The sequence below is a fragment of the Gallinula chloropus genome, assembly GCF_964237585.1.
Source record: "Gallinula chloropus genome assembly, chromosome: 1".
Taxonomy (NCBI): domain Eukaryota; kingdom Metazoa; phylum Chordata; class Aves; order Gruiformes; family Rallidae; genus Gallinula; species Gallinula chloropus.
Window position 1 is genome coordinate 40856176 of NC_140085.1, and position 27041 is coordinate 40883216.

A 27041-nucleotide genomic window follows, 5' to 3' on the forward strand; every position below is an offset into this window, starting at 1 on the left:
AGATGACATCCAGTATGAATAATTTACAAGTCGAGGAGGAAGGAGCTGCAGTGGAGGCAGGCAAGGGAATGCACATCACAGAAGTGAAGGCAAGAAGAGGCTTTAAAACTACTGCAGAAGGAAAGACAGTTAAAATGGCCTTGTGAGCTAGGAGCTGGTGTGCTGGGGAAATGAATTTACAAACCACAGGTGTGCCGTGAAGAGGTGGAGGCACAAATAATTCAGCCCTTCGGAGCCGTGCGACCACCTCAGCTAATCCGATGTACGTAGAGCACTGGTTTCCACTGACGCTGGCCTCGAGCAAAAAACCTTAATGAGCCCATCTGCTAGCAGAGCCTCTGTGCCTTCCCTGTCAGCTCTGTGGAGTGCTCCTGGTGAGAAACATTTCAAAGAACAGGAATAGAACCATGGTGAAAAAAATGTCTGTCTGCTCAGAGCAAACCAGAGGAAGAAACAGGGGCCTACACAAAAGGAAAATCATACGGTTAATGACTGTTAGTAAAGAATCCCAGGCTTGTTTCATGTTTTTTCTTGATTTTGCTTTCTCTTTTCTGCTTATTTGATCGTACCGTTCAGGATTTGGCAGAAATTGCTTAGTTCTGTATGAAAAAAGTGTGAAGCTGCAGGATAATAATTCTGTTTCCCCTTTGCAGCCCAGCTGAAGGGAAGCTTGTCTGGTTCTTTCAGGGAGGTTCTCCAGCCCCTGAGAACATCCTGGGCCACTTCATGGTAGAGGCTTCTCCTTAACTCACCCCTTGGGGGCTTGTTTTCAAACACCCAGGCAGCGTGCTGGGACTCGGAAGAGCGTGCTTTAATTATTCATATGAATTTCTGTGCTGTCCCTTTACTTGTAATTTCGCCTCAGTGAGGCTCACCTAGCATTGCTGCCTCTGTAATACTCAATTGCATTTCCCAAAACTTCAGGATGGGAGAAATTTCTGTGGCATTTTGTGGCACTTCAGTTCCCTTGACATACATAGATGCAGTCAGCGTTTTGTCACTGCACTGACAGCAGTGGCACTGGCAGATGGGGCAAAGAGAGCTTTGTTTTGCCAAACAATGTCCTCTTGCCTTCCTTTTTTCGTTGCCTCATAGGAGCAATCAAGCATAGAATTAAAAATGTTGCCTTGTATTTGAAAACCAAGAAGAGCAACATACCTAAAATCTCTGCAGAAACCCCTACCGAGTCGTCTGCCTTGCAGATTTCTAGCTGTGGTTTGAGACTAACTGATCTCTGAAGGATTTACCTATATGACAGAGTTAAATTAACTTGGGAAAACAGACAATATTAAATTAACTTGGGAAAACTCCTACAGAAAAAAAAAAACCAACAAAACAAACAGCTTTAGGGGAAACATAATGACTCTGTGGCGTTTAGTTAATTACCCAAATTACGAGTGCACTTCATGAGCAACAAACCTGGAGTAGTTTCCTCAGGAGCCTGCCTGCTCACCAAAAGGAAACCACCACTTCTCAAGAAGTCTAAAAACCTATTACAACGTTTCCAATTCAAGAGGTGTGTCTTTCCCACAAGGCAGTGTTCATAGCTCCTAGGTAAAAGAACTAGATTGATTTATTTATTTAATCTAAAAAATTAAATGTCTTCAAGCAAAAAGCTTGCTAATGAGGAAGGAAATTTCTGGGTTTTGAAAAACAGTTAAATATTTTATTCAGTGCTTTGCTTCACTGAGAAAACTGGGGATGCTTTGGGGAAAGGGTTAATTTATTTATTAATGCATTAATAAACAAATCTTGCGCCGCTGCGTGTCAGCCAAATGCACTTTTTAATATGCTACTGAGCGGTAACATCTCATCGTACCGTTTCAAGCTCACAGACCTATTGGCAGCTCCTTGGCTTTGGCTTCTGCTGCCAGTATCAACCCAGGGCTTGGCTTTGCTGGCGAGCTGGGGCATGTATTTGGGCGTCACGCAGTTGCCTTCAGGCAGCAATGCCTTAACAAGCTCAGATAGCTTTCCTTACTTCCCCTGGCTGACGATGCTTCCTATTTTCAAAGTTCAGGATCCTCCTGCTCAGTGGCAGCTCTTCACCATGTGAAATTTTAATTGCATGATGTGAATAAGAGCTCTTCAAGAGGCCTGTTCCTCAACAGTGCTGAAGTTGCTGGAGCTCAAGAGGAACCTCCTTGGGGAGCTATTTTTCTTTTTAAAAAGTAACTAAGAGAACAGGGTGAAGTTAGCCAAATACAGGGAGGCTGAAACCCAGTGCATCAGATTTGTGTGTAGTCTCCACAAGTTTCTGCCGTAGAGTTTTTAAGGCTTTGAAACTCTTAGGTTTTTGCTCCAATTACCTGTAGGTATCCTCTTGTGCTGTGCTTCATCTCCCAAGCCCTTTATATCAAGAGAGCAAGGCAGTCTGGTTCTTGGGCCTCTGGAGCTTAGACTACTGTGCTGTCCTGGGACAGGCTGGGCAGAGATCAGGTCTGCTGGAATGCGTGAAATGAAATACGTTTCTTTGGCTATGAGGAGCTATTTTCTGTGATGCCTTTTTGGTTGGGGAGGGTGTGTGATAATACCAGAAACAGCCCTTGGAGAAGGCCAGAATTTTGCCGGTGACTTAGGAAGGTGCTACATGTAAGAGAAGGTGGCAGTGAGGGGCTATAAATGAGTGCAAAGATCTTTGCTGCTTCTGCACACCAAATGTTACTTAGATCTCTTCCCAAAGCACAAGCAGGGAACCCGAGCCCCAAAACACTGCACTGAAAGGCGTGCAGGCGATCCAGCCATGAAGCTGGGAGCAGAAGCCAAACACTATTGCAAATTCCATGTTGCTCCGGTATTATATATCCCTAAGTGCATCTCTCTAATGGGCACTTCTAGCCAGAAAGTCAGCTCCCCTTCTCTTCCCTGGTATTTCGTGCTTTGAATAATGAGCAATAAGGGTTTTGTTGGTCATTTAAATGCCACAATTCCGAGCACTTAAACACACTTAGCAGGTTCCCAATCTCTCTGTTTCTGAGCCAAGAGACATTTCAAAAAGCATCAAGTTAAGTAGTCCCCCACAATCATTTTGCCTTCCCTCTTTGAGCTTGCTGTACCAGAGCGGGCTTTGAATGTATCACTCTATTGATTTTGGTATTCTGCCATTCTCAAAGTTTCCTTCTGGACTTTTCTGCTGGAGCAGTTGCTTATTCAGATAAGTATGTTTAGAGGGGAACTGGCTCCATATGCTGCACACTTCCCTCTTGCTCTTCCTTAGGGGCCAGATGGGAAGCTAATTCCTAACCATATGTGATGGGAAACCTGGGAGGGGATGTGAGGTCCCTTGATTGTTGAATCTTTTTGCTGGTGTTCTGAACCCCTAGAACTGCTGCCACATTAAGAGAAAACATGGCAAGTTTTAGCTTCAAAGACAATTCTTCATGGGTGGTCTGAGTAGGTCAACTTGAAGGACTGCAGAAAAAAGTCTCCGTGCAGTGATTATCATAATTAGCCACCAGTACCTGAGGATTAGCATAGCCATGGTCACTAGTCCTAGATATACTAATGTGAACAGAAGAAAAAGCAGATGCAAGAAAACCATAGCATTTTGTTGGGGTTTGGTCAGTGCTCAGGTCTTACCAACCCTGGGAGAATGGAAAGTCGAGCTCCTGAGGTTTCTGTCACCTCGGTAACTCACTGCCTGTCTGACCAAACTTTCAAAACCTTAGTCTAATTTCAGACATTTGATTTGAGATGTTGGTCTGATTTTTGAGGAACTCAGAGCTCTCGCAGCTAAAGTCAGGCTCTGAGGGAGAACTTGCAAAGAGGATCTTCAGCCATTTACCTGCCTGTTTTGAGGCCCTGATCTGCATGGTGCAGTGGAAGGGAAGGGCAGTGTTGCTGACCGGTCATGCTTCTGGCATGCCCTCCCTTTAGCTCAGCATCTTTCTCACAGGACAGTGTGCAAAACCCAAGATGTAGCCTGTTAATCACAAGATAAATACTTTTGTGTTAAGCTGCTTCCTGCATCACGGTATCTGCAATCCAGCTACAGTTTGATATGGTGCAACGTGCACAATATTTCCATGGAGTCATTTACTAAAATATGTGTGTGCCCTCTTCAGCTCTTTGATGTCCACCTGGGAAGTTCAGATAGGGCAATGGATATTTATTTTCACAGGTTCCAGCCTGGACCTAAGCATGGGAGCTGTCAAACACAGCTTTGAATTTTCAAGTTAGAGGCAATACAGTATCTGACTGAGACAACAGCAGGCATGAGAATGGAGGTTATAGTAAGTCATGTGCTGGTGGTATTTCTCGTGCAGGCTTCTCATCAGTCAGGTGTGCAATGTTTGGCTGCTTCAGTCTTGCATTTCTCACTTCTCTTTCCACACTGTTTGGCTTCAGAGGAAAAGAGATCTGACAGTCGCTGGTGGTAACGCGCTGTGCTGGGGTTAGCGTGTGTGTGTGGTGTTCCTGAGCAGCCAGGCTGCTGTGGCAGGTCCAGCAACAGTTCTGCCCCACTCCTTCAGTGGTCCCTCCAGCTCCCACAAGGAGACTGTGTCCAAAAGGATTTGGTTAATTCTAAACAGAAGAAAGGAAAATTAAAGAAGACACTATCAGACAGAAGGCTATTTCACAGTTATTTTCAGCCAGGTCAGCCACGACTCATGTTTGGAATGAAAACCATCAACTACTCCGCAAGAAAAATAGTGGGTGTCTTGCACTGCCTGTGTCCTGGGATTTCATCAAAACAAAATCAATAACATCATTATTGTTAATGAGCTAGTCTAAGTGGCATTTTATTTTTCTTCTCATTTTGTTTTCTCGTGAAACAAACCAAGCTTTAAAACTATGGACAGTCCGGATTTGTCTGGCGGACACACGAGACCCATGGATGAAATTGCACTGGAGGGAGACTCGCTGCCTGTAGGGACAGGGAAACCACCTGGGCCATGAGATGGTGGTGCTGTTAAAGTCTGTCTCCATGCTGTACCTCCGTAAGGCCGTGTGAGAGGGTTGCTCCCTCAGGCTCCACTGCGTCGTTTGCCGTGTGTTCGGTTGGAAATTCTTTCTCTGGAGCTCACTCCATTGAAAATCTTTATTATGCAAAATTCTCCCCCAAAGTTTGTCTCCTCCTAAGTCGGGTCCTGAATGCAGATTGCAGTTCTGTCTACGGAGTTAGCGCAGAGCCTTTTCCATTTTAACAAGTGTTGGGTGTCCTGAGACACCGGTAGACAATGGAAATTATACAGTGCTTGTCAAACCTGCTGCTGTGCTTTCTTTGAAACACCCCAAAATGGAGGCAAGGAGGTAAAAGTTTTCTACTTAACTTGTCTTCTTTTCTGTTTGGGACAATTACTGTGTGAGTCACTCAGCTTTCGGAAGGGTTTGAAGGGGAAAGTTGATTATTAGATACATCAGAATAATGAATCACGCCCGATGGAAAACTCATTTTTTCCTTCTTTTTGTGCCACATTACCCAGACCATCAATTACTGGAAAAAAAAAGATACCTACTGCATATGGAAATTTATCATAGGTATACATTTCTCATAGGAGAAAAATGGCATGAACACCCTATTGCTTTTGTAAGTAGGAAGCATAGATGAGTCTTCAGTGACAGGATAATGATATTAACAATCGTAGATCTCCAGGGAGTTCTTGTGAAGTTGCTGGCTCTAATTATCAAAATGTTTTCTAGTCACCCCTATTCCAAGAAGCACCTTGCAATTTCTTCTATGCAGAGAGTTCAGCATCTTAGAGACTTTCAAAATAGATGTGCTCTATAGGGTAAGGCTCAAGATTAGAACAGAAACATTGGAATAGAATATTTCTCCAGAATTTTTTAAAAAAAAAGTCTCTGAAAAATAGTCCAAATTTTAGTCAAGATGTCAACTTCAGCCATGTTTTGACTTTGTTTTTAATTGCTGACATAGTTTTTATGGATGCTCAAAAGATGGTGATCCTCATCTTCATATGCCTGTGAATGCAACACACAAGCAAGGGTGGAAGTTGTAACACTGTCAATATCTGTAGGTTTTAGTGCTCCTATCAGATCCTGCCTGCAACAAAAGGAGGCACAAAAGGAGGCCGGGGGGCGGCCGAGGGTGCTTTGTCCATGTGCCTCTTTTTGTCTTAGCATGGGAATAATTCTTCTGACAGAGTTTCCCAGATAATGGGAACCCACAGGATATTTTCTCTTTTGTGGAACGCCAGGAGTTGGTGGTGAAAACTCTTTGCATGATTTGTCTCTCTAGAGTAGATTAGCCTTTGTTATCTGTGGCATTGGAATTAATCACTGTGGCAAACTTTTATTTTAGGGTATTCTTTAGACAGCTAATGAACCAAAGCCAAAAAGATTTAATGGAGCTGTTACCTCCCTGAGTGTTGCATGAAAGAAGAGCACAAAACTTACCCTGTTCCATTGAGAGAACTGTGCTGATCTGGCACTTGGAACAAAAGCCATTAATTGTCTTAAATGACTCCAGATAATGAGGTTTAGTAATTGGCTTTTGTTTTAATACAGCTTTGAAAGGCTAAACCACATAGATCTGTGTAATGCCTTGGAATAAGCAACAGTTAAGGTAACAGGTAGGTTTGACTTCCCAAACAGTGCCTGTCCAAGCTGGGTAAAGTCATATCAGTTCAGTTACATGAATGATTACTTGATGTTAAGAATAATTTTAAAATACGGAGTTGTTTCAGCATTTTGAGGGGCAGAGTGGAAAATAAGGTAATTTTGTTGCAGTGCTTAGTTACATTTTTGCAATGATGTACATTACTATTGATTTTCAGGAGAGCCCAATTGCCTTAAATCGAAGACTTAAATCATAAAATCCTATACCTGACAAACTGTGCAACAGCTGTACTCTGAAGAGTTCAGTATGTTCCTGCTTTCTCTTCCCAGTGAGTATCTAAAAGAAGGCAGAAGTTGTATACATAGGGTGATGCTCTGCAGTTACATGAGACTATCAGGGATTGCATCCTCATTTGACTGCAGCACCACATCAGGATTGTGTTGGGGAAATAGCTGGTACACACACATGTTGATGATGTATGTATGATCAGAAAAGCAAACTGCAAGTTGTGAAAGTGCCTTGTCCAATATCTGGACTGGTTCTGCCTACAAAGACACCTCGTAATACTGCACTGTGAAGGAAACCCCCCATTACAAATCTAAGAGACCACCTCCTCATGCACTGCGACTCTGAAGTAAAAATTAAAACAAGGACTCATATGTTTCTTGAAGCTTTAAAATCTGCAGAGGGACGTGTATAATGACAGCGTTGCAAATCAATTTGCAAGCAACTTGATTTCAGAAGAGTTGAGGTTGAGAGTGTTGCAAGACACTTTGACTAAGAACCAAGCAACAACCCAATTTTACACATCCGCATCTCTTAAAAATCCAGATATTAATATCTCTACTCAGTATGTCATTGCTCATCTTTCATGCCTCATTCTTATTTGGCCCGGTTCCTCTCTTCCACTTGTACATTATTAATACCAGGAGTCTGCTTTTAGCATTAGGATATGGTGATGGTCATAAAGAAATGCACAGTAGTTCAAGCCCTGACAGCTGTAGGTCCCAGGAAATGGTTTCTTCTCCCTTTTTTTTTTGGTTTGGGTTTTTTCTTTTCCCTTTAAATGGAAATGCTGTGGGATTTTACAGGGGTTTTGGGAGAATTTCTGTATGTGGGGGTTTGTTATTTATTGTTTTTTTGGTTTGGTTTTTTTTAAAAGGGTTTTTGCTGCCAATATATTAGCAAATCTTGTTGTTCATGCATCATGCTCTGCAATTAACAGGAGCCGTGTAATTAACTCATGTCACCACTGCATTGTGAAAGCAAGAGGAAATGCCCCTGTCCCTTGGCAGGGGCAACTATATGGCAGCAAATTTGCATTATAATTAGCTGCTTTATGGGGGAAAGCTGATCTTTTTTTCTCTATACTATTATTCTCCCCAAATCCACAAGGTAGGGAGTTCATGATCTCAGACAAATGGAAAAGCAAAATACTGTGCCTGAGTCTAGCTGTCCTAGGTCGGTTTTAGTATTTAAATTCACATGAGAGGAGGGGTTTTTTGGGATCGGGTATGATGCAGCCTGTGCCCTTAGGTCTAGTCTCTCTGTTTCTGGGGGAAAGTGTAGCAGCTGATCTTAACTGGACATTCTGGGAAAACGTAGTTAGGAATGGGAATCTTGAGTAGCATCTTGCGTTAAGTGCAGTTTGTGAGACAAGGCTTTGGGGAGTATTTTATACCATGGGATAACTTGCTGACAGCATCTCTGCCTAAATGACCAAAGCTGTTAGTGTTGGCAGCCTTATTTCTCCCAGTGAAAAGCTACTTCTGAATCGCCAGCCATCTTTTGCTAAAGTAAAAATAGCCTTTATTTGCATTCATGTTGCATGTGTCATTTCTTCTGTGTGTTTCATGCTTCTGCTGTTCTTGTCTCTATCTCCTTTCTACACATGTTCCTTTTTATCACCATTTCTTTTTAAAATTTTCCTTTAGCACATCTCTGTGCTCTACTTGTCTACCTTTAATCTGGTTTTCTTTCATTTTCCCTCTCCCAAGTCACAGTAGCATCTGTGTGGGTTTTTTTTGTCTTCCAAATCTGGTGTCCTTGATTCACCTGTATGTCCTTTTGCCCTCAGCTCTGTGATGGCTTTTGTCTCTTATCAGAGATAAGAGCTCTTATCTCTCTGTTTCCCTGTATATTAGTCTCAGTTGGGATGAACAATCTTAATGTCAAACAGGCTTAATGGTTTGTGCTCTCTGAAGGGCGCAGTATATTAATGTAAATCCCAAAGGGTCCACAACAAGCACAGACTAATCTCTGCTAGGACTGAGCCAGAACTTTGAGCCAGATAACTTTGGGACATTGTAACAAGAATATAGTCCTGGTGTGGAAAGGCAGGCCAGCACCAATCCTTGTGTCACTTCGGTTTTCAAATATTTAATGCGTTAAAATGTTGAGGAGAACGATTGAATTGAATTTGTTAGCAGTCCTCTGGTGGGGTTGTTAGAGAAAAGATGGACTGAATTTGCTGAGATCTGTTTCAGTTTTCTGTGCCACACGTAATTTGCTCATGGGTGCAAGCTGGAGCACAGGAGGTTCCATGTGAACATAAGGAAAAACTTTTTCACTGTGAGGGTGACCGAGCACTGGCACAGGCTGCCCAGAGAGGCTGTGGAGTCTCCTTCTCTGAAGATACTCAAAACCTGCCTGGACATGTTCTTGTGTGACCTAATCTAGGCGATCCTGCTTTGGCAGCGGGGTTGGACTAGATGATCTTTCGAGGTCCCTTCCAACCCCTAACATTCTGTGATTCTCTGCTCACTGGGCCACTGGGTCATTAGGTGGAGAGAATATTATTGCAATAATCTGCAACCTTCAAAACTGTTTATTTTTCAGTTCTGAGTAAATGATCTTGAATGGTTTTGACCTGGAAGTGGTGGTATATTACTGCCTTCTGCTCTTTCCTCTCTTTGGGCTGCGCTTTGTGGCTTAAGGCCTCTCTCATGATACCCAACTTCTTTCCAGAACAGACCATCCCTACTCACTCTACCTTTTTGTCATGGGAAAGGTATTCTGTTAAAAGGGAAAACCTACATTTAAGACTGGAAGCATGAAAGTAAGAGTGTGATGTTCTCCAGTCCAGAAAGAACTATCTGTAAGGGCAGAACTTTGATTATGCAAAACTGTTCAGTCAACCAGAGTTCATTATTTATCTGAAGTAATAGGTAGCTTTTGGCACATGGCCATTTTCTCTCACCTGGGCTCTGATCCAGCATTTGCTGAGAGCAACAGACGACTTCACTGGCCATTAGCTTAGGCTCCAGACGTCTCAATGTAACTCTCATTCAGTCTCATCCCTTTCGGGCAGAGTGGGTGGCTGGATTTCCTTGTGCATGGCATAGGGTCACCATCTGTTTCTGCCTGGAATGGCCACGTGTTTCTTTCTAGGTGACAGTTACTTTTTTTTTCAAGTTGTGAAAACAGATCTAGCCAAAGGCCTCACAGAAGGAAGTTCTGTAGAGTTCGCAGCAAGTAAAAATTAAACTCCCTCTGCAGCATTTTAGACCTCTGAATGCTTACTTCCCTTCTGGTAGTATCTTCAAGAAGTCTGAAGAAGGTTAAAAAAAATATTTGGTAGCTTCCCAGGGAAAATCCTGGTAAATGGTAAAAGATATTTTGTTTCTGAGACAATACCCTGTGCCTGCTTTAAATCTGGCAGGTTTTGTGTTGCTATTGAGCTGGAGGCCATCACAGTATAAAATGCATAATTCAGACTGCTTTTCCAATTGTATATTGTTAACATTCTTATGAGGAATGGGTTGAGGGTTCAAACAGGTTATGTATAAATAGTTCAATTGCAGTCAGGAGTATGCAGCACTTTGTACTCAGAGGGGAGTGTTATACATACATTAAAAGACACTCATTGAACTTGAGTTTACCCTCTCTGCTCACAGTTTGGTAGGAAAGTTCCTCACTGAGGCAACAACTTTGAATCAGGGGCTGCATTCATCCACGATGAGACCCCTGTGAAATAAGGCGGTCGCTGCCCCATCCTCTGTACCATGTTTGAACACCAGCCTGAGAGGATGGTCACAGTGAAAAGAAGTTGAATTAATGTGTCAGAGATCCTCAATGACAGGTTTCTTAGCTTGTCACCTGCCTAAAGGATTTGGGCTCTTGGCACTAGTGTTACAAGAATTCACATTGGTCTGCATACCAGGCAAGTATTATGGAGGGTGAAGACAGAAAGCGCAGCAAAATTTCTTAGTGATGGAGATGTTACAGCTATGATGCTGTAAGGACAGGTGATGCATAAAATGGCTCTGTGTCTATAGGCTTTTCTGTGTTTTCTGGCTATTTGTTCTCACAGAAGTTCCTACTGACCCCGCTTAGGGGCATAGTGTGGCACAAAATGAGCTGTGCCTTCATGTCTGTTTCAGTATATTTGGGTTGCTTGTGTTTGAGTCTGGGTCTGTAATGCATCTTTTTATCTATACCATTACATATTTAAGTTTATATGTATTTCAAGATAACATTTTGTTTGAGGGAATTATTTTTCCTCTTACAGGTACAGTAAATGATGCAGTCCTGTCTCTGCTTAATCAGTCTGTATATATGATTTGTGTAACCCTGCTGTTAGATTTTTAGTTGCACCTTACTGTGCAAGCTACATAGCCTCACATTCAGAAGTAGGTAATGGGGCTGTAATTTCATTAGATCCACATGTGGGAATAGAAGGTAGTTTGCAACACTTCCTCCCCTTACGATCTTCTAAAGTAATTAACTGATAGACCAGCATAATGATGATACTCTGTGCAGTTTAACCCCAGTATTTCCCTCTTACTGTGGTTCCTCACATGCTTGAAATCTGAGTGTCTAAAGGCCTTAAATTTGTAAAGCAACGTGGTGCTTTATCACCTTAAGTGATACATTTTACATGGATTTTGTCACGTGAAAAATAGCGGGATTTTCCTCTCATGTTTATTCCCATGTTCAAAATGAATCACGAGTATTGGCAATGAATAACGTTAACAGGAATGAAACAGCATCAGCTTCAAGGACATTTCCATCACCTCTTTTGATTAGCCTCAACAGAGGATGATAGATATGACTTGTGTGGGTTTTTTTTTTTTAGCTTATCTGCCATGAATTGAATTGGATGTAAATTCATCTTGTGATCATGCACAGCTAACAGTGAAATAACAGTCCTTCCCTAGGTACTGTACAATAGGGTGGAATGATTTATCGATGTAACATAGGCAGATTTGGAAATGTGAATGGCGCCTTGTTCTGGATGACTCAGGCATGATGGAAATGAAAGCAATAAAGAGAAGGGAAGAAAAATGGGGGTGGGTATTTGTAAGGCCAGGAGCCTCTCTTAAGCAGACATGCTTGGCTTGTTTAGACAGCATTTATAGATCATGCTTGTTTTCTTTCTGAAAACCCCACAGCAGGCAGTACTGTATTCCATCATCTTTACTAACACTCCTAAAATAAATAATTCATTGTCAAAAATCTGTGGGAATAATTGGGATTTAGCAGTAATTCAAATGAGCAGGCACTGTAAGAACATCAGATGAGGTTCTTTCTCTACTCAGTAGCTGCCCTCTTTAAGTCCTACCAAGTTACAGACGAGAGATGATTCTCCAAGCTGAATAACTCACCATCTTCCCTTTCTGGACAGAAATAATTAAACATACACTGGCATGTTATGAATTCAGAAAAAAGGACATACAGTACCAACTTTCACTGGTGATTCTACTTGGCAGTCTATTCTGCAGTCATCGTCTGCCAGTATCTTCAACTCTCACTTCTCAGAAATCTCTGCTCCTCAATCCTGCTATTTCATCAAACTGAAATAGAGGAGAAAAAGACTGCTATCCAAATTTAGGCAGATGGACATTTAGTGTTATTTGATGGCTCTACTTTACCCTGAAGGAAACCTGCCTACACTACAGGATGCAGACACTGGATATGATAGTGCTATCTCCAGTGTCAGAATGCTGACTGTAAAGAAATAGTCTATTTTGAATGGTGATACATATCAGATAACCCAAAAGTGGGTGGATTTTTACTTTGGGGATTAATATTATGAGAACGGGGCCTTGTTGTAGTTTCCACTGAAACAATGACTGAATTCCACTGAATTCTCATTGCCTTCAGAACAAAAATAGTCTGACCACAGATCCTCCAGTGCTTAGTTTTACTGTTCTGGAGATATGTTTCTTATTAGAAAATGTTTGTTTTTCTTAATAATATTTGTGCAGACAAAGGGACTTGGAGGGTAGCTAATAATTGGCAGAAGTTGATAGTTTTCATAATGGAACAGAAGATTCTTATATTTAATGGGTGGGAAGAAGAATGGCAAAAGGATTCAGGAGATCCAGTCCTGATAAGCAGCTCTGGTAGTTGAGTGACACTGCAGCAAACCTGCGGAGCTACTGCAGGTAGCTGGGAGCCTGTTCACCGTGCCAGTGCCCACGACTAAGCTGCAGGAGTGAAGAACTGTGGCAGCCTGTAGTAAAGAGCATAGAGGAGCAGCAGCGTACATGCTAGTGGAGCAGTAAGCAGTAACGCTGGTGCAGATGCCAGGGAAAGAAAACCCTGCCTCCATTCAGATCTGAGGGTTTGTCTATAAATCAGTATACATTGCTTGTAAAGGAGTAGTGACAGAGCTACGCTAACAGCCCTTCTTAAGAGCCTCATTCATTCTACTCCATTGATGAGGTCTGTGGAGCTAATTTGTTGAGAGGGCTCTTCCAAATGGGAATACATTTTATTGATGGCAGTCAGTAATGATGAGTAGTATTTCATCATTGAGTAGAAAAATGCTCTCTTTGCTGTGTTTCATAGTGAAACAGGCAATAAGAATTTAAAGCAAATGGACTATATCCTTACATGATGGATATCCTCGTGTGGGATCTTCTGAAACATGGGACGCTGAGGTGTCTTCACTGCTTTGGAAATCAAATTTCCTTCAGGTTAATGTGAAAACTTACCCAGTTCAATAGGAAAAATTCCAGCATTCCATGAGCTGTGAAACCATGGTGGGGGAATGGAAGAGAAAGCATCTCTGTAAAGTCTCCTGCTGCCTGACTTTTCATGTTATTGTTGGCACTGCAGCAGCACTGTGCTACGTGGGGGACATGAACATCTATATCCTATCATAGCATATTTTCTCTCAGGAATATCCTGACCTAAGCAGAGGAAGTAATTTCACTGGCAGTCAGAAATTTCCCCAGTGACACAGTTTGATTATGTCTCTGGCTTACATTTGCATTCCAGAAAGAGGAATGTTTCTTCTAAAGGACTCACGGGTGGTTTGTAGAAGCCAGAGCTATTTCAGTCTCTCCATTTCTCTTCCTTCTTAGCAGGTACTGGGGCTGGAGAAAGCAGGGACTACTATTTCAAAGTCAGCTTGTATTAGACATTAAAAAAAAAAAAAAAAAAGAATGGGAACAAGGGAAAAAAAGAAAAAAGATGTGGGAAAACCCCGGCTATTGAGCTGGAGCCAGCATAAATCAGTGTAGCTGTGTTGCACACAGTAAATTTGGGGACGTTATGCTGATTTACACTATCCAAAAACCTGGCACCCAGCTCATTTGTGGAAAAAAAAAAATTGCACTATGAAATTAAAACCCACCAAACAATTTCTTTATTATATCAGCTTGGTGCTTCATGCCACTTCAGTGGAGCAGAAAATGACACTTCCATTTTAACAGTTTATGGCTTTTCCAAGAAAAAAAAAAATAGGGAAAACATGCAGCCAAAACCCAAACAAAGCAGCAGAATTGCAGGGTTTCAGTCTCTTTCAGTGATGCATTGCTGGAAAACAATTTTCTGTTTTACTAGTCATGGGAAATTAATCATATGTTTGATGATTTGTATCCTGCTGTTGTTGTCTTCTCTTCGTATTTTGGCTCTGCATTATTTAATTTCAGTAAGTGTCATTTCTGAAGGGAACAGAATGAACTGCAGGTCTCCCACCTACGGATCCAGGTCTTCTATCGGTGCTTGTCAGTGACCGCTTGGTAGTCTGCTACAAGCCTTTTAAATTTACCTGCTAAATATCATCTCTTCCCTCAGTCATAGGTGCATGTACATATACAAATATATATGAATAGATAGATAGATATGAGAAATACTTTGGCACTGGCTAAGGATGAGACCAGTAGGGTTTTTTTACAGAAGATATTCTAACCTTCCATATAGTTTACCAGAGGATGTTTTCATTTGTGGAAGATGTAGGTGATGGGAAGTTGAGGGTTTTTTCTTTAAATATCTAGAATTTAGTGGTGAAGCTCCAGTTCTCATTGTAGAGTGATCTTAAACCTATAAAAAGATGATTTTATTCTCTTAAGGGTGACCATGACTACCTGATGATTCTCTCAGCAGCTTCCAAAATGTAATGTAACTAGAAAAGCCGTTTGAATTTCCAGATGTCCATATAGATTGAAATGCCATTCCTTGCAGCTTTTCTGGCTTTGCTTCTGCCCTGGGTTCCAGATAATCTGGACAGCTATCATGATTTTCACCCCTGATTATCAGAAAGCCAGTTAGGTCTCTTCCTAACCTGTTCTATGCATTTATTCGCTCTTGTCATGCTGAGTGGTTCACCAACCTTAAATCAGTGGAACAACTTAGGGGAGTGCTGTTATCTCCTACTTTGTGAGGAACTGAGGCAAGGAGAAGTAAATGACTTTTAAAAAATTGTCCATATAGCTTCACCAAGATTGTACAGGACATTGAGATCAACCCCTAAAATTTCTAACTAGAATGGAGTAGCGAAGCAGATAATAAAAGGCCTTATATATCATGGGGAATCCTGCACTTGGTGTCAGTGGAGTGCTGACTGGAATAGGAAAGATCCAAACGTGTGTGCAACTGTTTCACAAGGCTTTGTGATTGACTCTGGTGTGAGAATGAAATTCTGCACGTGGCAGGGTGATGCTGTGTGTTAACACATGTTGGGCAGATGGAACAGGATGTTCTTTAAACTGTTGCCTTTATCAGAGCTAAGGTGATAACTTATCTGAAGTTGAGAAGCAGTTGGAAGGAGGGGGGGACACATGTGGAGAACATGTCCTGCTGTTGTACTCATGGTTTCCTCTCTTTTCTTTTTCAGTGAGTATGTTTTTGAACACATTAACCCCCAAGTTCTATGTTGCCCTGACAGGCACTTCTTCATTAATCTCCGGACTCATTTTGGTAAGTACTAAACATATTAATATCACTTTACACATTTATTTCATTATCCAAAATGGGATTTCAGGCTTTATCCAGATTAATAGGTGTCTTTTTTTTTTTTTCTTTCCTTAAACTTACATTTCTGCAATACATACAATTTGTATTTATTTGTTTATACTTCTTTTTCTGTGAGAATGGGGCAGGGGGGAGAGAAAATGTTTCAGTGCTATGTGTCTTTGAAGAAAAGGTCTTGAAGGACAATGTGCCCCAGTAACAACCCTACAGTAATTCATACAAGTGTTTGCACGAAAAGTGTTTCCATCAACAAGTACAACAGAAGTAAAAGGATGGGTAAAAAGAAGAGGAATAGAAGTACCAACTGTCTCAGTTTAGCATGGTTGTCTTTTATGGCAGGACTTATTAGAGAAAGAGTGAGCAGCATATTAGCAGTAAACCCAATTCTGGTGCTGGAATTCCAAGGGATAATTATTTCAGATCTTCACTTTTAAAATCTTTCTCAATACCTATCTGTCTACTTGCTTAAAAGACTGAAGAGTATTTTAAAACCATTTAAAAACCCCTCCTCCCATATGCAATCCCTGAAGGCTTCATTGTGTAGATCGATGCAGTGGAGTGAATCATAGTAACATCACAGTGCAGGGATTGAAAGCAGAGCATTTGCTCTGCATTTTATTCAATGTCTTCACAGAAGCAAATGGAGTTTTAAAAAATGTAAGTATCTGCATGGTGTATGTACAGTCTTATGCTTACACTGGGCTCTTCTCTTTACTCATAACTGAGAGTTGGCTTTCTACTTACTAGAATGGAGTGGAGGAGGAGAGGGGAGGGAAGGGCAGAACAGGATTATTTAAGTTGGAGAGGACCTACAAAGATCATCTAGTCCAACTGCCTGGCCAATTCAGGGCTGACCAAAAGTCACAACATTAAGGGGATTGTCCAAATGCCTCTTAAACACTGACAGGCTTGGGGAATCGATCAGCTCTCCAGGAAGCCTGTTCCAGTGCTTGACCACCCTTAGGTAAAGAAATGCTTCCTAATGTTCAGTCTAAGCCTCTCCTAGTGCAGCTTTGAACCATTCCCACATGTCTTGTCACTGGATACAGGAGAAAAGAGATCAGCACTACTGTTTTCACTTCCCCTCCTCAGGGAAAAGTTGTTTTTGTTTTAGTCTTGTTTGTTCAGCCATAGGTCCTTTGTCTAAAAACAAGTTGAACCCTTCTAAAATCTGCTGGATATGAGCTGTAGACCCTCCCTCACCATGCCAAACTAGGCATGTAACTGGGACACCAATGAGACCAATTTTAAGTGTAGTAAGTAGAAAAAGACCTAGTGATAAATAGAGACAGACATGGCTAGGGGCTGGTTCACGTCACCTCAGATCTATTGACCTCAGAGAAGCATGAAAGTGACTAGGATCTTAGCTAAACTGTATTGGTTTGCAGTTTGGCATGGGAAATACACACCTCTTGCTTCCACATTGCCTGTAGCTGATGTAGACAAAGAAATGGCATCCTTGACTCCTGAATGCCTGTGAGACTCTCATCACTTCGGTGATTTCAAGTATAAAGCATCAGGTGCACTGCTGCTGTGCCTTGCTCTGGGGTTTCCTTGTAGCAGAAGGCAATTACTTGATGTCTGCACCTTGGGCATTCATCATCCTTGTTTGGATTGAGCCCCAAAGCACAGGACAGAGCTCCAGAGACATCAGCAGATCTTTCAGAATATGAGCAGGAGCCAAACATTGGATTCAGTTCAGCACAACTCACTCAAATGCATGGGAGGACAATACTGAATGTTACATTCAGTACTGTCACTCAGAAAGAAGGACGCTTCAAAAAGCCATGCCCCATCACCAAGATGAGAAGGAATGAGAGAAATAACATGGGTTCCACCGCCACAATTCCTTATTTTTTGTTGGAGAGTGAAGGCGGCAGAAGGAGGCAGCAAAAAAAAGGCAGTTTGGGCCCTATGGAATCAAACAGGAACAAAAGCACTAGAGACTAAATTATCTGTAACTGAATTCTCTGTATATCATGATTGCAAATGAAGGTACATTTGGTACTGTAGTGATCAAGGCAATTTCTGAGGATTGAGCTCATTAGGAGACTTGTGAGAAAGAAATTTCTTAAGTGCTCCACTTCAATGGAAGGTACAAGAAGGAAGTGGCAAGGAGCGTTCAAGACTGTGATATGAAGAAGAGAGAAAAGGGCACTGATAGAAGCCTTCCAAGAAGAGATTAGAGCAAGTAAGCCAACTAAATTCACTAAATGCTGTATGACAAAGTCCACTGTGAACAGGTTGAAGGAACAGTAAGGTGATTGAGATGTAGACACAGATTGAAAGATTGAAAGCCTTTTTTGCAGACCTTCACTACTGGTATCAGTTGTTGTCTGCTGTTCATATGCCACCATCCCATATGTGCAAAAGATACATAGGCCAGGCAGGTAACAGCTAGGATGTCTGTAGACAGTTGAGACCGAGGACCAACTGAGAACAACATATGGTCTGCAAATTGCAAATCACATTCTGTGATTGTGTGATGGAAAAGGGACTCAGCAGCCATGGTCATGTAAAGAAGAAACTGCAAGCTGAACAGACCAGGCATCATGAAAGATGCTGCTTAAGGTCTAGTGAGGTAGCCCTAGCCCAGTTATGCTTTGGATTAATTATTGCTTAATAATCTTGCTGTTTACCAGTGGCCCTGTAACATGCTGAATTGCTTGCATTACCATCTACTTATCTGGCTGTTACATAGCATCTGCAGTTCTAAAGGATTCTTAATCCTGCTAATGATATTAAGTGAAACTTTTATAAAATAAACATTCTCTTGTCAAAACTACATCACTGGGGTATTTTTCAGATTAGATGTACTAATATTCCTTGGAATTTTCCACCATATGGTCTGGCAGATTTCTTTCCATTATCAGTTGGCTGCAATTCCTAATCAGGAGGAGAAATCACAGCACTGCAGGTTATGAAATGATGGAAAATTCCATCATTTCAGAAGTGTGTAACCAACAAGAAAGTGAATGCTTTTCCTATTTCATTTGGGTCATGAAACAATGACTACAGAGTTCAGCTTTGGGCAATTGCATGCTATGTGACTCCCTTGCAAAACACTACTCCCCCGTCTTATTTTGACTCTTACTTTGTTTTCATTCCTTAGGTAAAATTCTGGCCTTGCTGTAGGCAATGTCACTTAAATGAAGCAAGGATTTCAGAGCTTTTTTTGTTTCTGGATAGTTAGAATCATTCTTTCCTATCTCAAGCATTCTCCATAATAATTACTTGACTACAGCACATGGTACAAAATGAACAAGTTATTGGGTTCATCCCTGCACTATTTTAAGCATCAAAACCAGGAACCAAATTAGGTCCTGAGCTGCATGCAAAATACAGTATTGGAAACTTGGTTCCACCACAGTTCCTTTTAATCCAGTAAAAAACAGCGTTCTGTCTCATGGAATACAATGAGCTGTATTGTATTTGGTGCCTGAGAGGCTAAGATTTTCCACAGGTAGGGTAATAAAGCTGTCATGAAGCACAACTGACGTCCAGTAAATGCTGTGAACTGGAACTATGTAAATGCCATTGAGATTTCTAAATAAGGCCACGTATTTAACATACAGTAATCACCAGACTGAAAGTTGTTTAGCAAATGCAGGTGGCATTTGCACTGGAAATGGATGGAGTCTCAGTTCTAACAAAGCACAGGCAGAAGTGAAGTGAACCCCAGTTTTGAATCTCCACCAAGAATGTCTTGTTGCTATAGCTTGGAACAAAAATAAGAGTTCCTGCTACATGGTGAGAAGCATTGTGCAATACACAAATGTCAGGTCTCTCAGAGATAATAATTAGAAAGCCAGTCTACAGAGGTAGAGCGCTAAGTGCTGAGTTTACACATTGGTTAGCATTGAGCAGCTGAGCTCTCTGCTACTCCCTGGGTATGTGTATAGTATGTGAGAGTCCCAGCCTTTTGTAGCCAGTGGTGCTAATACAAGAAGTCTGAGAGGGGGCATGAATAACACAAAAGGGACCTGTCTTATTTTCTGTAGATATTAATTGTTCTTTTGCTTGTTTCGTTACCTTTGTGTAGTCTGCTGCAGGGAGGCTACACAAAGGTGACTGAGTTCTGGGTGTTCCCACAGGCGCCAGGAAAGGCTGACAATTGTGCAGGGACAATCTTTGGTGGCTGAAAAGCTGTACGTGGTAATTGTTCAAAGTTTCTGCACTTCTCAGCGGAGGCTGACAGGTCATGGAGGGTAGAATCATTGTCGGGAGCTCCTCAGAAACTGGAAACACCAAGGAGCAGATGAGAGAGGAAGGGTCTGTAGGAAGGCAGGCTATAACCCGATCCACAGACAAAAGAAAGGTATCATAAATAGCTAGGGCCTACCCAGTGTTGAGAGAAGTACTGTACTTAGTCCAGCCAATGCATTATTTTCTTTCCCATTTCTGTATTTCCAGAGGTAGAGGAGGTATAATACCTATTTGTTTTGAATAAGCTGCTCATTAGCACTGCCTGTATCTTCTCACACTGACTGCTTGAGATAAGACTAATGGGGGTTCTGAAACCAGGAGCAGAGTCTAGAGGATGCTAATTGGATATATTTCATCCAGAAGGAATGGGCTGCACAGCCTTCAAGACTGATACACTGAGAGCATGCTCAGAGGCCTGTTGTTTCCTAGAACCAAGCAGGGCAGGATGGGAGGATCTGTTTGATCCACTGGCTACTCCTAACAGCTAAATACGCCAGACCAGGGGAAGTGGTATTGTATAATCACACGAATATGGATAAGCGCTCTTGCCTCCCAAAACAGGATGATCTTCCTCGTATTGCCTACTGGAAGCAGTCCCTGGGCTGTGATAGTCCTAGAAAGTGTCCAGTCATTACCCGGGAGGGTTGGCATGAGCCAGGCAGCATGCTAGCAAACAGTCAAACCAGTCCAGCAGTCCTGTTGTATATATAAAGTAGGCTTAACCATGGAATCAAGTTCTGCTGTTGTTATCCTGTTCCTCAAGAGAGTAAGTTTCATTTAAATCCATTAGATTGGCTGTTACCACCCCTCGTATTAGAAGAGTACTTGAAAGCTTACTCCTCTGAGACCTGAAAGCCTCATTACAAGGCTGAATGAGAACTCTGAGCTCTGGAAGTTGATGGCAAGCAGAATCCTTTAGTGCTTCTTCTGAAAACTAAGTACACTAGGAGAGGACTACAGAGTGTTCGCTGTCAGAGGATATGCCTGTCTCAGATGTGATAAACAGGAAAGCATAATGCAAATCACTGATAGACATCACTACTTGGTCCAAAGAGAACCACCATCGAAACCACCCCTTGAGAACGGATGTGTTTACGATGGAATATCTGTTCTGAAAAAAAACAGGCAGAAAGATCAGATATCCAAGTGATGCAGAGTAGACTTGTTGCTGCACAGAGAAGTGAAATTACCCAGGATTGTCTGTATGTGAGAGCAGAGATAAGAAAGTGGATGACTGCCATGTTTTCATTGCACAGGGGAAGAGAAGTACCTGCATGGAGAAGCAAATACAAAAAAAGTCCAAAGCAAGTATGTGAAATGCATTAAGAAGAGTTATGAATGATGAACCAGCTCTTACTTAATCCAAATGTCATCTACAAGTTGTTTTTTCATAGCCATGCATTTGTAGAAATCCTCAGTAAGAGTTTTCCAAAATCAAATACTCTTACTTCAACCATTACCCATACCAGATAAAAAACCAAAAATTCCAGCTTTGGAATTCTAAAGACAAAGCTGGAAATGTTCATAACATGGTTTTAACTTGGCCTTTGTGAACACAATGGTTTTCAAGATCCTTGGAGGGTTTGGAGGTGTTTGACCCTGTTGGGATTTGAAAGCATAGGCACCAACTAGAAAGAACACAGAGAAGTTTGACCCTGCTGTGAATGGGACAAGGTCTGTGAAGATGAGCTTCCCCCCACTGTATGTATATGATAGAAACAAGACGGCCTTTTCTTTCAGAAGTGCTGCAGAAACGATCTTTTGCCTTTATTTCCTCTACAGTCCAGAGCTCTTTCAATAGGTAATTAATCCTTATAGTCAGCAATTACTCTGCCAGATGATCTCTCATCTTCTGAACTACCAAGAGCTTGTTGACTTCACATTGCTTTCAAACCGGCTGGTACAGTTAGAAATCAAACTTGATTTATAGAAATCAGGTTTCAAAACAGCTGACACTGTCTGAGGAAGGTGCAGAAATTCTGTGAAGAGAATGTCTTGTTTTGACCTCAGTACCAAGTTACAGATTACCTTCTCATACACCCTGAACAAATCACTCCATAAGCAAAGGCTTATATGATGATGATTTATGGCTATAATTTCTAAGAGCCTGTATGCATTGAGATCTGGCTGATGTTTCCTGGCACTGGATGAGCTGGATTCACTCAACATCACAAAACAACTCTGCCTTAAACAATTTATGAGCTTTAATGCCATTTTTTTCAGTAATTAATGTATTTGTAAGTCTAGGGAGGCAGACTTACAGCAAGTTCCTGTCACTCAGCTGAACTATAGTAGTGACCACATATATATATATTATATATATATGTATATTCTTTCTGCTTCTACCCTTGGTTTCATTGAAATTCAGTGTGACAGTTTCCCAGCTGGTCTACATTTGTGCAGGGCACGTGGGCTCAAGCATGCTCTTCTGCTGCTTACTCTCCCTCTCTGGGTTCTACTGACTTTTTATCTAAAAGCTGATTTTGAGCAGGAATTTATTAGCACATTTTGAATAATCTATTTTTTCCCCTTCTCTTAAAGTACAAAGCCTGTTAGACATGATCTGTAACTGCCAAGAGCTTTGAATGGCCAGTCTGGCAGCTCTACTTCAGTCCCTGACTTAATGTTACAGCGATACTCTTACCAAGTGCAAGACTTTGAATCTTTGATTCCTAACAGCCACTCCCTCTGGGGCCTTGGAAAGGTACAACTGTGGCTTGTGTGCATTGATTTGGCCAAGCTTCAGCGTTGCCAGAGATAAAGCAGAAAACAATGCTCACAGCAGATCTGTGACTGTATCTCATGGCACAGTTTTTCTCTCAGGGTTGGCCACATGCTGCCTGTTTAGGTTAAGATGCTCTGTCATATCTTAAGATCTAAATTCTGAACCCTTCAAAAAGTGTTTTGTGCCTAAGAGCATGACAGCAGCTCAACCCAAAGCCGGCTCGTCTGTGCCAGCTCCCTGCCCACCATCTCCAGCATCTGGAGGCAGTACTGTGTGCCGAGGGAAGCGTATGGGCACGGAGCAAGCATTCAGCAATATTCCTCAGCGTTTTGTCCTTGGCTCCCAGGATTCCTGCCTGGGCACTGCTGGGATGGGCAGAGTGACAGACGCACTGTGGAGCATGTGTGAGGAGGAACTGTCCAGGCTGTGTGGGTTTTCGGTTTGCCTGGGATGCAGAGTTCACAAAGATCTGGGAGTGTTTATGTCTGGTTTCTCAGTGACCATCCGTTTGGTGTCCCAGGTGCTTGTGACCTTTATGCGTTCACATAGTCCTTCTGTCTGCTCCTCACCAGACCGATCCGTTCTTCCCTGTTGGCATCTCCTAGAAGAGCCTTTAGATTGCTTTGAGGACTGTGTGATCTCCTGGACTGCCCTGCAGTCTTGCATGATCTTGTCTCGAGTGGCCGCTAGCTACATTGCCACTCCATCCCAGGGCAGTTAGGGTCAGCTTTGTCCATAGGAATGCTCTAGGTGCTTTAAACAACACAGCTGAACCTAGGAGAAGCCCCAGTGCAGAATGCATTGGAGTATCCTTTGGGAAAGTGCATTTTCTTACTATGCCAGAAGCTCTACCTTCTGATACTCCCCATGGAATGATTTAAAGGGGGACAAATAAATTTAAAAAGTGGTCTGCAGGCAGTCCTGTGGAGATAGAAGTCGGTTAGGCAGTTAAATTATGTAAGGAGCTCAATGGAGCTTGAAAATGAAAAAATTCCATGGGAAGGAGAGAGTGGAGCCCAGCCTCCTGAACCTCTCTGGAACAGGTAGACAGACTCCTGAGAGAGGCCTTCCAGAGCCTGCTGGCTCCTGGCCAGCCCACCAGAACCTGCTCAACAGCGTGCTGCTGGTGTCAAAGATGTGAACACAATCCTTTCACTTGTTGCTGATTGTGCCTAGCTGTAGTAAGAATTAATAATTAACCTCTTTTTTTTATTATTTGGTAGAGATTTTGCAAAAGCTTTCAGCACTGGCATGAAACGTGGAGACACTGAGTAATACAGACAGGGCAAAGATCACTCATTCACGATTTCTGTTGCAATCAATATTAAATCAAAGTAATGCCAGATTTTTCAATACCCTTCTGATTTGCTTTTGTTTCAGTTGGTATATAGATGTTTGGGTGATGACTCACGTGCAACTGCAAAACACACTGATTTTCCGTGCTCATTGTAGGCACGCATTTACAAATTTTACAGTCAAAACCTTTTCCCTGTATGTATGAAATAGTACTCCTTTCCAGGTTTATGTGGTTTCCTGAAATACACAATATTCTTCCCCAATATATTTTCTCAGTGAAAATCCCACAAATATGTATTTATTTCTATAATTTCAATTATAAAGGGTTCTTTTAGCCTGTGGAACGATTTCCAAGTAGAGCTCTGTAAATAGTAATTTTTCCTAGCTAACGGAACCCAAAGCCTGAAAATAATTCAGATTCAGCCCAAGTCAGCCAAACAAAACAGAACACAGTTCAGCTGGTGGGGAAAAAAAAAAACAAAAATCCTAAAAGGAACAGGATTCGGCTTCCTGGAGTTTGTTTGGTATTTTTAACATTTTAAAAGTTAAACTCGGTAAATTCCTTTGGAGTTGTTACTGGGAGAAACAAACAAACCGGCTCTTCCTCGCTTTTGCTTGAGTGCAGGGGGAGCTGGGGAAAAGATGAGGCGGGAGTCCTGACTCCAGCATTCCATTTACACAGCTGGTCTCAGACGGAGCCCGGAGCTGAGCTTCTGGTTTTTCTGAAGTCACTTTTAAAAGGACCGCTCCCAGCCATTTTAAATGCCTTTTAAAAGAAATAATTCGACCTAAGGGTCTTTGGATTTCAAAATAAATAAATAAATAAATTGTTGACAAGACTGAGATTTTTCTCCTCCTCAAGAAAACCAGGTTTTTAAAGCGGTCGGCACAAACTCGGGTTAAACGTCAGGTCTCGGTATGTCACTGAGCACCGGCGAGCGGGACCCGCTGCTCCTCGGGCAGGGCCGAGGCTGGCAGGTGCCTCCCTGAGGGTGCCAGCGGAGGGCGCGGATCTGTGAGGAGCGGGAGGGAAACCTCTTCCCTTCTCCTACAGTTCCGCCGCGGGGCTGAGGGACGGGGCTCGAGGGGCTGAGGAGCCAGGGGAGCCGTTAACGGCCGTTCGCGGGGCGGGGCCCCGGCCGGGCGCTGACGCGGCGCGCTCTCCCTGTGTCTTGCAGATCTTCGAGTGGTGGTACTTCCGCAAGTACGGGACGTCCTTCATCGAGCAGGTCTCGGTGAGCCACTTGCGCCCTCTGCTGGGCGGGGTGGACAACAGCGCGCCCAGCACCGCCAGCGCCGCCAACGGGGACGCGGACTCCAACCGACAGAGCGTCTCAGGTGAGGGGAGGGGAGGGGAGGGGAGGGGGGGGGCGGGAGGCGGGCGGCCCCTCAGCCCTCGCCCCGCGGCCTTCGAGGCGGTGTGAGGCTGAAAGTTTGCTTCTTAGAGGTTCCCCCGCGCCCTTGGCCACTTGGTCCGGTGGAAAGAGCCCTTTACGTGCCCCAGGAGGCATACAACGGGCTCTTTTCTCTGGCGGCCAGCTGGCCAGGGCTTTGGTGGGCTGTGGCGCTGGGGGCAGGGTGAGGCTGCTGGGTAGTTGGGCCTGACGCTGCTGCTGTGTGCAGGCAGCCCTCCTGCCCCCAATCTTACTTCACCCAAAGGTGCCATGCTTGACTTTCACCCAGGCCTGTTGTGGCAGCGAAGCCTGGTGTGCCTCGGGCGGCACGCTGTAGGCCTGCAGTACAAACACCATCTCACGCTGAGCCGTGAGGCAAGATAAGGCTTCTTTTAAACTTGTTTTGTTGTCAAATAAAAGGCAGAGCTGCTCCATTAATTGCTCTGACTAATTATATATTACCAAATTCATGCGGTGGTTATCATTCAGCCCGTGTTGCCAATGCATCTGTTTCTCCCTTTTTCTGAGAGCTCTGCTAAATTGTACCATGCTCTTTCTGCAGTATCATTTCTACAAGCAAGCAGTACTTAAATTCTTTTGAATAATAACAAAGCTGCAAAAAAAAACCCAAACCAGAAAAGATACTGGGAATGCCCATCTGCTTTTGCATCACTTTTTTTCCCGATCAAGTAAGCAGTATGTAAACCACATTTGGATTTCACTTTAGTAAGTGGAAGCATCATGTCTCTCAATCGCTTAAGGGCTTGTTCTGTTCCTGACTCTGCTACCAATGTGATTTGTGACTTTGGGCAAGTCATAACACACGGTTTTCAAAAGGCCTTCATTTTAGCGGCCTGGTTTCAGGGATTAGGGCCCAATTTTCGTGAGCTTCTAAGTATTCACAGCCCCTGTGAGTTTCAGTGCAGGGAGTGGGTGCTGCAAATCAGGCCAAAAGTGTCTAAGCAGTTCAACCCTTAAAAAGCTGACCTTGACACTCTAGGGCTTCTTTTCTAGTGCATATGGTTGTTCTGAATGAATGTATGAATGAGGCAATGTTTCAAGAGCCTTATAGGAGCAGTATAAATGTATGAGTTGTGATTTTGACTTTGTGTTTACATATTACTATAATGAACACAAAATTAATTCCCCTGGTGAAAAAGAAAATGTTAAATTAGAAGAAATCAACTCATCCATGATGGAGGGGAGGATGTCAGTTTTGAACTGAGCCAGCTTGAGTCCTGTTACAGCTCTGCTGCAGGAGGGCTATATCCCCACAGGTCACTTCGTTCATGTCACAGGGCTTGGGGTTCTGCTGAAGCACTTTGAGTTTCCCAGAGGTGGTTCCTCTGACAGGTAGGCCAGCCTGCCTAAAATGAATCATACCCACCTCCCTCCCCCAAGCATTGATGATTGGGTACTGAAGAGAAGCCCCAGGGGGACTTGTCTCCCTGCTTGGGTGACTCAGCTGCGTGGTAGGGGGATGAACTGAGTGATGAAGATGCTGAAATACTATTGTTTCTGGCTTGAGTTGGAGATGCTCATTGTTAATGAAAGTCAGGGCAGGAGCATCTCAGCTTATGTTCCTCATCTTATGAAACAATCTTATGAAGCTTACCTGTTTCAGCTCTAGCTTGGCTCACAGACCATAATCTTAATATTGGAAATTATTTCAGCATTAATTAGGGATGTGCCTGTA

At 42.8% G+C, this 27041-nt stretch overlaps 1 protein-coding gene across 1 annotated transcript in view; it reads left to right on the forward strand.

Moving 5' to 3' along the window:
• The window catches only part of ST7 (suppression of tumorigenicity 7), a 151402-nt gene that overhangs the window by 67779 nt on the left and 56582 nt on the right, over window positions 1-27041 (forward strand). The window contains exons 2-3 of the mRNA XM_084262696.1: window positions 15588-15670; window positions 25130-25289. Of these exons, the coding sequence (XP_084118822.1) occupies window positions 15588-15670; window positions 25130-25289 (243 nt within the window). The remainder of the gene's footprint in view (window positions 1-15587; window positions 15671-25129; window positions 25290-27041) is intronic.